Source organism: Thecamonas trahens (genome assembly GCF_000142905.1).
Source record: "Thecamonas trahens ATCC 50062 unplaced genomic scaffold supercont1.2, whole genome shotgun sequence".
Taxonomy (NCBI): domain Eukaryota; order Apusomonadida; family Apusomonadidae; genus Thecamonas; species Thecamonas trahens.
Window position 1 is genome coordinate 83,877 of NW_013657678.1, and position 10,641 is coordinate 94,517.

Sequence of the window (10,641 nt, forward strand, 5' to 3'; positions counted from 1 at the left end):
CAGGTGAGGGTAACCAGAGGCTACGGACCATGTTACGACTGCCAAACACCATCAGATGGCAGACAATGTGCAGATTACACAGACATTCAAGACCTTGTTCCGGATCATACCATCGTACCATATGCCCAGCAGCTCAGCTCATCGCATCCCTTCCTCCCCCTCCCCCCCCCCCCTCTCCTCTCCTGAGCTGGGAACACACCCATGTCACACACACACACACGCACCAGCCACCAGCACCCGCCCGCCCCACACACACGCACACACGCCCCCACACCTGTCGCCACTCACTCACCCACCACATTTGGTGCTTGGGGGGACCATGCCGTCTGCTACGGCACTCACCTCGGGGATGGCCCTCGTCCTTGCCGTCGTCCTTTGCCTGGCTGGCTGGTGCGCTGGCAACCAGAGCGAGTTCGTCCTCTCGGTTGGCATGGAAGTGGAGCACTCTATCTCGCCACAGAGTCCTCGACGGTTTCGGCTGAGCTATACTGCGGCTCACACTTGGTTTTGCGTCTCGGCTATGGTTGATCTCTCTCCTCATCATGCCCACATGGCTTTGTACTGGTCGCCCAACTCGCTTCCTGAGGATGGCTATGCCGCTGCTGCGGCTGGATCGGGTTCCGGCACGGCTGCTGTCGTGTGCGGGGATACGGTCGCAGGCGCTCCATCGCCACCTACTGCGTATTTAGTGCTGGAGACAAGAGTGGTTGACGGCTCGCAGCCTGATGCTGATGTCAAGGTCGCCCTACTGGCGGTGTCTGGCGTGGGTCCGCGCCCGGGCCTAGGCCGTAGCCTCGATCTTGCGCTTGCTGACGGAGTGGCCGACTCGGGCGCGGCGTTTGGTACTGAGCTTGCTGCCTCGCTCCGGTTTGCGCCATCGCCCAACGAGGCCGCGGTTGCCGAGTACTGGGTCTTCTACGGCCCACTCTATGCCACTCATCTGATAACCGGCGGCCCGCTGACGCTCGCGCAAGCTGCGGCGCGCGGAACTCCTGGCGGCGACATGCTCGCGCTGTGGCGGGCGGCAAACACAGGTAGTGAGCTCGCAGATGTTGCCGGCAACTTTACTCGGGTCGTGGTGAGCCCGGCGTGCGCCTCACGGCCAGTGTCGTGCCAATACTCGGTCCCGGTGACGCTCGCGGCCGGCACTGCCAATCTGGCCGCGGTAGTGGTGGTGCCCGGACCGAGCGCCGCTGCCGGCTCCGACTACGTGGCGGCGGCCGCATATGTGACTGCGGCGTGCACCTCGCGGTCTGCGGTCGCCTCGTATGGAGGGTGCCGGCCTGAGGAGCTGGCGTCGTCGCCGCGGTCGAGCCCGTCAGCCAACGCCGCCGCCGCTGCGTGGATCTGGTTCCTCATTGTCGTAGCGTTGGTTTTTGTGGGCGTAATGGCCTTTGTTATGGGCCGGACGACATACATTCGCTGGCGCCGCCGCCGCCGGATGCAGGCCCGCGCCCGCGCCCGCGCCCGCGGCGAGCACGAGGCTGGGCCCGGAAGCGACGGCCTGCTCGGCAAGTCTGGCCGCAAGCAAGTCCACGCCGATTTTGACAACACGCCCGAGTGGATGTGGCAGAAGACCGAGTACGACAAGAACATGTACGCCATCGGCCACGATCCGGCCGCCGAAGGCGTTCCGCGCCTCCGGGTCGTCGACTACGAGGCCGCCGACGGCAAAAAGGCGCGCGACCGCTCCAAACGAGATTCCAGAGCTGTAACGCCGCAGGCACTCGCCTCTGCGCCCGAGCTCTCGACCTCGTCGACCTCACACTCGTCGCGCTCGTCGCGCTCGTCGTCGTACTCGGACTACGGTGGCGAGTACTCGTACTCTTCGACGTCGAGCTCGTGAACGCTGTCAGGTCCGCGCCAGATGGCTAATAATGTCAACCCAGTCGTGGCCGCGCGGACGCTCGCCGGCAATAAAGTCCATGCCCTTGAGCGCTCGCTTCTTCTCCTTCTTGGTCATCTTGGCGGTCTTGTTCGAGCCGCGCTTGCAAGCGCTCGCGCCGTCGTCGCCGCCATCAGGCTCACCGTCGGATCCGCCGCCGGTGTCACGGCCAACACTGGGGTCAACTGGCGGAATGAGGTCACGAAAGGCCTCGCGCACAGCCTCGACAACATCGTACACCGCCGCGGCGCCGTCAGCCTCGGCCGCCGTTGCCTCCATCAGCTCGCCGAGCGCCTCCCGCGCCTCGTCCGACAGAATGCCTTCGTTGGCAAAGACGTCGACCGAGGCTACAACCCCAGCCTCGAGCGGGTACTCTGGCACAAAGGTAAACTCGAGAACAATCGGCCGGTAGCCAGCCTTGCCATCGTCGTCGGCTTCATCCTGCCCGTCCCCGCTTCCCTCGTTGTCGCCGTCGTCATCGTCCGACAAACGAGGCGGCTGGACCGTGACCTGGACCACATACGGCTCAGTGGAGATGCAGGCAAAGGCCTCGCTGTAAATAGCCTCCAGAGCCTCCACCTCGTCCTGCTGCATCTCCAAGCACTCTTCCAGTAGGTCCGCCGCCATGCTTGAGAGTCGTCGAGTCGGGTGTCGCCAGGAGGGGGGGGGGGGGGGGGATGAGGTCGCCAACAGCCGTACCCACAGCTGCGCCCACAGCCGTACCCACAGCTGCGGCCACAGCCGTACCCGCAACGGCGCTGGCCACGGGCTCGGTCAGCCACACGCCATTCACCGTCAGATGGTCTACACGGACAGATTGGGGCTAGTCTTGCTGATCAGGCAGATCAAGGCATCATGGCGGGTTATGTATAACATCATGTCGTCCTCCCAAAGCACGCCATCCCGTCCACCTACCTACCCATGCCCTTAGTCCACAAAGAGAGCACTACGTATGGCCGCTGGCTGCGACGGCTTGGCATCCGATCCACCTGCACCGATGCCACACACACACACACACACACACACACATGCATGCATGCATACATACATACATACATACATACATACATACATACATACATACACTGTACTTCCGCGCACAACATACCACGCCCATGCCCATACTCATCCCCGCATGATAGATCGCCCCCTCTCATCGCCGCCCAATCGCACATGCTCCCCCAGCCCCCCACCCCCCTCCTCCCCCCCACACACACACCGGTACTGCACTCGCTCAACCTTCCACATGACAAACTCTCTCTTTCGACTTGTGCTGGTGGCTGTGCTCGTGGCATGTGCCGTTACAGCGCGTGGTGCGCGTGGTGCGCAGCCGCATCGGTTCCCCGGTATCATGCTCTGCGGACCGCGGGTCGACGCCAAGACGGCGACCATGACGTTTCGGGCGAGTCGGACAGGCGCGTTTGTGGAGATGGCTGCCGATGGGCTTACGGTGGTTCAAGTCGGTGATGCTGGGCAGCCGCATGCTGCGAGCTCGATCCCGTGCCTGGTCTTCAACGGCAACGGCGGCAAGTCGAGCATGATCGGTATGCCTGGTGAGTCGGTCGGCGTCGTCAACGCCTCATCCATTGCCATCGAATACATTTCTCTCTTTGATCCGCTCCTTCCCGTCCCGACCTTCCTCGACGAGTACACCGATCTCATCTGGGCCTACTACGACCATGCGCTCGTCAACGTCTTTGGCCGCGTCGGCAGCCAGTTCTCAGCCATCCTCCACACCCATCCCTACCCAGACCCGCCGCAGATCATCTGGATTGAGCTCGACGCCCTCTACACCTACAACGTCCACGACGTCGAGTAGCCAAAATCGTGTTTACCGCCCGAGAAGTTGGAGTAAAGCTCTGTGGCGCGCGCAGCGCATCTACGCCCGCTGCGAGCCGCTGGCGCTCGACGGGAGCATGTAGCGCGACGCGTGGGCATGCGCACTCGCCGCCCACCGCGACTCGAACGCATCCAGTTCGTCGGCCGTCATGTTGACGTAGTTTTGCTGCGTCTCGACGTTGCCGGCAAGATCGGCCGACCGGATGACCTCGTATCCAGTTTCGCCCATCCGTCGCCGCACGCCCTGCGCCGTCCCGGTCTGCGGATCGTGAACCGCGCGCGCGCTCTGCTCGTACCCGGGCCCGCGTGCCACGCTCCGCGTCTCGTAGTACGCCTTGCTCGGATCGCTGCCGCCCGACACGTACACCGACGACGAGCAATACGAGAAGCCGCCGCCGCCGCCGCCGAGCGCCGGTGCCAGCTCCTCGCCCACACCCATAGACCCGAACGCCCGCATCATGTTGCTCATCATCACCTCCATCGCCGCAAACGGCGAGCTTCCCCCGGACCACGGCACCAGTGAGCTCGACGGCATCTCCCACGGGTCCGCCGCCCGCCGCCCCTGCCGACTGCGTCCGCGCGTAACGTCCACGCCGACATCTGGCCGCTGCACCGCCGGCGCCCGCGACGCCTCCACAACGTCTCCAAACTGCGCCTGCTCGCCAGCAGGTGCGCGCACAATCGCCGCCGCCGTCGGCCGGTGGTCATCGGCTTCGCCCGAATCTTCGTGAACATTCCGCCGCCCGGCCCGCTGGCCAAGAACCGCTAGCCCGGCGCTGTCGCCTCCGCCCAAGTCATACGACGGCACCCGCAGGTGGTGCAAAGGCTGCCGCGCAGACCGCGCAGGCCGTGCAGACCGCACTGTCCGCCGCTGCCGCACAGACGGCGTGCACAAGCCTCCCGTGGCTGCTGGCAGGCTCGCCGTCGCTGCGTGGAACGACCCGGCCGACGACAGGCGACTCGGCGTGCGATAGCTGTTGCCGAGCCGACCGCTGCTCGACCCTGACGTGGGGTGCCGGCGGTACCGGTTGCCGCTCGTTCGTGGAGTGTATCCGCTCGTTTGTGGCGTGTAGCGCGTACGCTGTGGCGTGGTGCTTGTGTATGACATCGACATTCACATCGAAATGGAGATGACTGTGGGAGGGCGAGAGAAGAGCCAGAGACACGTGCTCAACGGGTCCTTCGCAGGACACACACACACACACACACACACACATAGATACACGCACACACACACACACACACACACACACACACACACACACACACACACACACACACACACACACACATACATACATGCTACCTTTCACATACAGCCGTGGGGGTGGAAGGGAAGAGGTGGGGTATCACGGTGTAAAAAGCGGAAAACCCTACTCTCCGGCGAGAACAATTTTTCCACGACCAACTTTCCCGCACGCGCGGCCCACCAATCACCCGCCGGCACTCGGCCCGGTGCGCCTTGCACCAGTTAGCTAGCAGTTCCGGGGCAGACCACACAGACCAAGGCGGGCATCAAGAGGATGACTGCCACATAGCCAACGATCCCATCGTTATGGCACAAGTATTGCCATCGGCATGGATGACGACATGGGGCGTGGGAGTGGGGGTGGGAGGGGCGAGTATGTGTTGGACAGACAGAGAGGGGGCAACGGTCGAGCAGGTTGGCGAGCGAAACGGGGAGCAATATGTAGAACGGCAAGAAGTGGAGGGCGGAGCGGGGCTAGCGAAGAGTAGACGTCACTCACGTGAGACACAAGCGTTGTTCCGCCGTCTCTCTGTCGTCGGCCAACTCCTGCTGCACCCAAGCACTGCTTGCTCGTACCGTTACGGGCCTCCTTTACCATGGGTTGTGGCTCGTCAAAGTCGACACGGGTGGCTCCGGCGGCAGAGCCTCCGGTCAGGCCACACAGCCAGGGAGACCGCACACAACCTGGCGCAGAGCATGGAGAGCAAGCCCGTAATCATGTCTCGCCAGCAAGGAATGACCCTGTTCAACCCCGTTCGCAACAGCCGTCACAACAGCCCCCGGCCGCCACGCCCGCCCGTGAGAACAACAACGACATCAGCCAAACAGCGAGACCGACCAAGGATCCGGCCGACGCCACACGCGCTACTTCGTCGGCGGCTCGTTCGCGAGAGCAAGGGATCGACGTTGATGATGCCGGTGGTAAGACGAGCGGGCTGGCGCAGACGAGCGAGCTGGCGCAGGCGCAGGCGCAGTCGCAGGCTGCGTCGCAAGCGCAGGCTCCAGCGGGTCGAGAGGACTCGCCAGCCGGAGGGCGAAAGATGCCAAGCAGCGCAAGCTCGGGACGCCCGCGGACAGCGTCAGGCGCAGACGCTGATGGCGGAGCCAAGGCTGCAGACGGTCTGGCGTCGGCGGCGTCGCGGACAGAGGCCAAGCCGGGCGCGGTGGCCGAGGAGCAGGGCCCTGGCAGGTTGCTGGCGCAGAAGCGGCTGTCACAGGGCTCAGAGACCAAGCTCCAAGCCACAGGTTCGAGCGAGATGACTCTTTCGCCACGCAAGACTGGCAACATATACGAGTCAAACGCCTCGGTCCGCTCGCCGGTCTCGTCGACGTCGGACGTAATGCTCTCGGGCTCGGTCCGCATCATGACGGCCAAGGTGACAAGCAAGTCGCCGAGCGGCATCACCCGCGGCTCGCAAAGCCAGTTTGTTCGCAAGAACTCGGGTCCGATTCTGCGCAACGGCGACAGCTTGGCGCCGACCAAACCAGGTGGGCGGCGGTCGTCGGTCGAGCTGCGCAACTCGCTCTCGGCGTCGATTTCACTCCTCGAGTCACTGCCTGAAGTCAACGAGCAGGTCATGGTCAGGCCGAGCTCGCGGCAGACGCTCGGCGTCGAAAACTCAACCGGCTCGGCGGCGTCGCTGTCGGCATCGGTCATGGGCTCGCTTCTCGACGAGGAGGCCGACGTCGAGCCGACGCTTGTTGGTCTCACCTACTCGCTCTTCCTCGACATCCAGCGGCTGCGGCCGGCCGACTCGCCGTTGAGTAAGACCGAGTTCCTCCTCCGGGTCATCAAGCGAATTATGATCATCCGTCGGACGATCAAGGCTGGTGACGGTGGGCGTGATAGTATCAGTCTCGCCGACTACCTCGCGCCGCAGAACCGGCGCATGTCGACCACGCTCACACTGCCGTCGCGGAAGCAACTGTCCGGCGGCTCTGGTAGTCTCTCGCGGTCTCCGTCGCCACGCCTGGTGGTGGTGAAGCCGGACAATGGCAGGGAGAAGGAGAAGAGCAAGGGCAAGGAGAAGGAGCGCGACGGCGACGGCGAGTCGGATGACGACTCGGACGATGACTCAGACTCAGACTCGTCTTCGGGCTCGAGTGACGACTCGGAAGACGGCAGCGCCGTCCCGCGCGGCGGGTTTGCGTCACTGGAGGCGACGCTCGCTGCGGTGCAGGCTGCGGTGGCAGCCAAGGACGGTGGACGGTCCGACTCGCTGGCAGCATTCCAGGCCGAGGCTGAGGCCATCCGGGCAAGGAACAGTGCTGATGTTGACGCCAAAACCAGCGAAGTGCCGGTGACGCAGATGTCTGGAACGCGGACCTCGATCTCAGGCTCGGCGCTCGACAAGGACTCGGACTCGGACCTTGAGCTTGACGGCGTGCTGGATGACTCGGAGCTGGAGGACATTGTCGAGTCGGTGGCAGTCATTGTTCGCCTGGCCAAGGCCCGCATCGAGCAAGCATCCAACATCTCGAAGCGGTATCAGCGGAAGCGTGGCGAGCCGCGGCTCTCGGCCGTCCTCGGCTACCCAGACTCACTCTCCGACTACAAGTTCCCCGAGGTGGCCCAGACCATGATGCAAACATACCACGCGCCTGGCAAAGCGCAACTTGCGCCGTCGGGCCGCGCCCTCTCGCGGACAAGGTCGGCCAGCAGGCTCGATGTCGACGCGGCGACCGACACCCAGATCTTCTCGACCGTCCAAAAATGGAAGCGCAAGATGCAATCGGTCTCGGTTGAAGCCATGGCGGCGAACGGGCGCGGCGGAACCATGGTCGACGCGTCGATGAATGACATGCGTCGGGCGTCCAAGCTCGTGGCCACGCTCCTCTCGCACGCGCGGGCCAAGCTCGTGAGCGGCAAGAAAATCGCCGTCTCGCGGATCATCGACCCCGAACTGGCGTCATCGATGACGCGCACCTTTCACGGCAAGATCGAGGACGGCACGCTTGTGGAGGACGTCGAGCTTGACGAGTTCTTCTCGCTCCTGCAGAAAGGTATCCGCGGTGAGATCTGGCTCAACCGTAAGCTCCCGTCCAACGTCTTCCGCAAGGAGCTCCGCTCGTCGCGGGCGCTCGTCCGCGAGAAGTCGCGTGGCTCGCCCTCGTTTCAGCGCGCACTCTCGCGCTCGTGTCGTTCCTCAGCCGTCGGCCTCGACGGCGCCCCCATCCCAGGCCTGCCCCAGCCCCAAGGTCCCGGCTCTGGCACACCCCCGCGCCGCACCTCGGGTCCGCGCCTCATCCCAGCTTCGGCAGCCAAGCCACGCAACTCAATCGTCACCTCGCTCGTCCGCAACTCGGAGATGTTTGACACTATCTAAGCCAACTTGCTCTGCTGCGCGACTATGTCGGCTACGAACAGGCGCAAGGCATGTAAACAAGGCTATGTGTGGGTGGTGTGTGTTTGTGCTCAAACAAGGCGGCTGCATCTACTCGTTCTCCGACTCCTTGATGAACGGAAGCTCATCAAAGGTGTGGAAGTTGGGCGGCGAGGGCACAACCCACTCGAGCGAGTCGTGGCAGTTGGCAATGTCGACCTTGACCACCGGCGCATCAGCCTTGGCCTGGCCAGCCTCGGCGGCGTAGCCGCGGACAGCGAGGGCAGCCACGCGGACCGCCGGGGCGGCAGCCCACATCGACGGAGCAACAGCCATGCGCATCAGAGAAGCCATTATTGATCAGGTCTATCGCCCCCCTCCCGCCGTCCCATCATCCCATCGTCCCATCGTCCCATCGTCCCATCGTCCCCAATCACCCATGCCCGACCCGCACCGTCAGCCGTAAGTCCCATGCCGCGCCCATCCATGGCCACCGCTGCTGTTCTTCCTCCGCCTCCAACACCTCCCACAACCCCTTCCCTCCTCCACACACACGCACCACCCCTACACACACCATCACTCTACCCAAATACCTCCCCCCCCCCTCCTCCCTCCCCTCCCCTCTTCGTTCCACTCCCCCCCCCCCCCCCTTCCTGCCCCCCCCCCTGCGGTGCGACACAAAAATTGGGCGCAGACGGTCGCCCACCACAGCCCTCCACCTCCCCACCCTCCCCACCCGCACCCGGCAGAGAAGGGCAACGGTGCAGCGAACGAGGAGTACGTGGTGGGAAGAGGAAATAAAGTAGTGGAGGACTGGATGTTGCTACGGGTGGTACATACATGAGTTGGGTGTGACCTTCTACTACACTTGGTGGCCCTGCTCTTCTTCCTGGCTGTCGTGGTTGGGAACAGCAGCCGCCCCGGGCTGACCCGACCGACACAACAAACCGACCGACGCAACAAACCGACCGACGCAACAAACCGACCGACCGACGCAACCGACTGACCGACGCAACCGCAAGGCGGGCGATAGTGGGTCAGTCTGTTGCTTGTAACTTGATCGATAACTCGGCGAGGTGTATTTCTGTTGGGATGTGCAGGAGGATGAGGGGGCGAGGAAAGCTATTGGCCTGTGAGTAGCTAGCTAGATGATCTTCTGCATCTGCATCTGCATCTGCATCGTCGAACGCGTCTCCCTTGGCAAGCGCAAGCCCCTTCTACACACCCCCCTCCCTTGACATCATGTCACCATCGCCCACCCCCACACGCATGCCCACTCCCCCATACACAATTAGATCTATCATGACAGTTGATCCCTCCGTAGCTATGTGTGTGTGTGCGCGCGCGAGTGTGTGTGTATTGGGCCGCCTAGGGCCTCCGTCGGAAACGGCTCATTGTTGAGAGGCGGCGGCGGGGGCACGACGAGGCAGCCAGCCTGGGGAGGGGGGGTGGAGCGGTGTCTGGCTCGGCCACGGACCTTAGGCTGGCACTTGACTGACGTAATGGGAAAGAAGGACGTACGGCCTGTGACGGAGATTCCCTTGGAGGAGCTGCCGGCAGTGGTACATGGCTACACCCCCGCAGAGCCCGAGTATTACCTCGAGCTAGAAAAGGTGCGCGAGGCCGAGGCCAAGGAGCGAAAGCGGCGACTGCGGGCAAGGCGGGTGATGCTGTCAGAGCGCAGGAGGGCTCGGGCGGCGCGGAGACGGAATCCTCGAGCCGACGTCGATGAGGACTTGCTGGACAAGCCGTCGATCGAGACGTTTGAGGACCGCTTTGGCTACACATGCGCCACTTGCTGCATGACTCGCAAGCAGCGCAAGATTCGCAAGGAGCTGAACAAGCATGGTTGGCGCTTGCCGGGCGCTACCGATCCGGCCATTGCTGCCGGCTCGGCGACCGCCATTGCCGTTGATCCGTCAAAGTCAAAGGCCAAGGCCGAGTCCCGGGCAAGCCTCCGTCGCGAGCAGCGCAAGCGCAAGGGCAAGGGCAAAGGGACAGACCCGGCGGCGCTGCTGCCGGTGGGAGCCGCCGCCCGCGGCCGCGGCAAGCGCAAGGGGAAGGGAAAGGGCAAGGGAAAGAGCAAACTGCGCGATGAGGATCTTATTATCCGCAAGCCACGGAAGAGCAGTGCGCTCGCCGCCATGGACTCGGAAACCGCTGCCGAGCTCGGCTCTTCGTCGAGCTCATCGTCGAGCTCATCGTCGAGCTCCTCGGGCTCGTCATCGAGCTCGCGCGGAACGTCATCGAGCTCATCGTCGTGAGCCACCACCCTGTGAACCCCCGTTCCCACCGCGTCGGCGCAGTCTCCGAGGGCCTGCCCCGGCTGGCGCGGAGCCCTGCCA

At 63.8% G+C, this 10,641-nt stretch overlaps 7 protein-coding genes across 7 annotated transcripts in view; 3 read left to right on the plus strand and 4 right to left on the minus strand.

Moving 5' to 3' along the window:
• Positions 1-281: 281 nt before the first annotated feature.
• On the plus strand, positions 282-1,935 carry AMSG_00364 (uncharacterized protein). Its single transcript, XM_013907189.1, has one exon. The coding sequence runs from the start codon at positions 320-322 to the stop codon at positions 1,844-1,846; it is 1,527 nt and encodes a 508-aa protein (XP_013762643.1). The 5' UTR covers positions 282-319; the 3' UTR covers positions 1,847-1,935.
• AMSG_00365 (uncharacterized protein) lies at positions 1,853-2,512 on the minus strand (the record flags this gene model as incomplete). Its single annotated transcript, XM_013907190.1, has 1 exon — positions 1,853-2,512. The coding sequence occupies one exon, from the start codon at positions 2,510-2,512 to the stop codon at positions 1,853-1,855; it is 660 nt and encodes a 219-aa protein (XP_013762644.1).
• Positions 2,513-3,103: 591 nt separating this feature from the next.
• On the plus strand, positions 3,104-3,709 carry AMSG_00366 (uncharacterized protein). Its single transcript, XM_013907191.1, has one exon. It carries the CDS (start codon positions 3,132-3,134, stop codon positions 3,702-3,704), a length of 573 nt encoding a protein of 190 aa, XP_013762645.1. The 5' UTR covers positions 3,104-3,131; the 3' UTR covers positions 3,705-3,709.
• AMSG_00367 (uncharacterized protein) lies at positions 3,697-4,978 on the minus strand. The gene has a single exon (XM_013907192.1). The coding sequence runs from the start codon at positions 4,836-4,838 to the stop codon at positions 3,765-3,767; it is 1,074 nt and encodes a 357-aa protein (XP_013762646.1). The 5' UTR covers positions 4,839-4,978; the 3' UTR covers positions 3,697-3,764.
• A 611-nt stretch (positions 4,979-5,589) lies between these two features.
• Positions 5,590-8,373, plus strand: AMSG_00368 (uncharacterized protein). Its single transcript, XM_013907193.1, has one exon. It carries the CDS (start codon positions 6,014-6,016, stop codon positions 8,297-8,299), a length of 2,286 nt encoding a protein of 761 aa, XP_013762647.1. The 5' UTR covers positions 5,590-6,013; the 3' UTR covers positions 8,300-8,373.
• On the minus strand, positions 8,363-8,664 carry AMSG_00369 (uncharacterized protein). The gene has a single exon (XM_013907194.1). It carries the CDS (start codon positions 8,648-8,650, stop codon positions 8,408-8,410), a length of 243 nt encoding a protein of 80 aa, XP_013762648.1. The 5' UTR covers positions 8,651-8,664; the 3' UTR covers positions 8,363-8,407.
• Positions 8,665-10,221: 1,557 nt separating this feature from the next.
• Positions 10,222-10,641, minus strand: part of AMSG_00370 (MAP kinase phosphatase 6) — a gene marked incomplete at both ends in the record, with an annotated part of 2,214 nt that continues 1,794 nt past the window's right edge. The window contains 2 exons of the mRNA XM_013907195.1: positions 10,222-10,311; positions 10,455-10,613. Of these exons, the coding sequence (XP_013762649.1) occupies positions 10,222-10,311; positions 10,455-10,613 (249 nt within the window). The remainder of the gene's footprint in view (positions 10,312-10,454; positions 10,614-10,641) is intronic.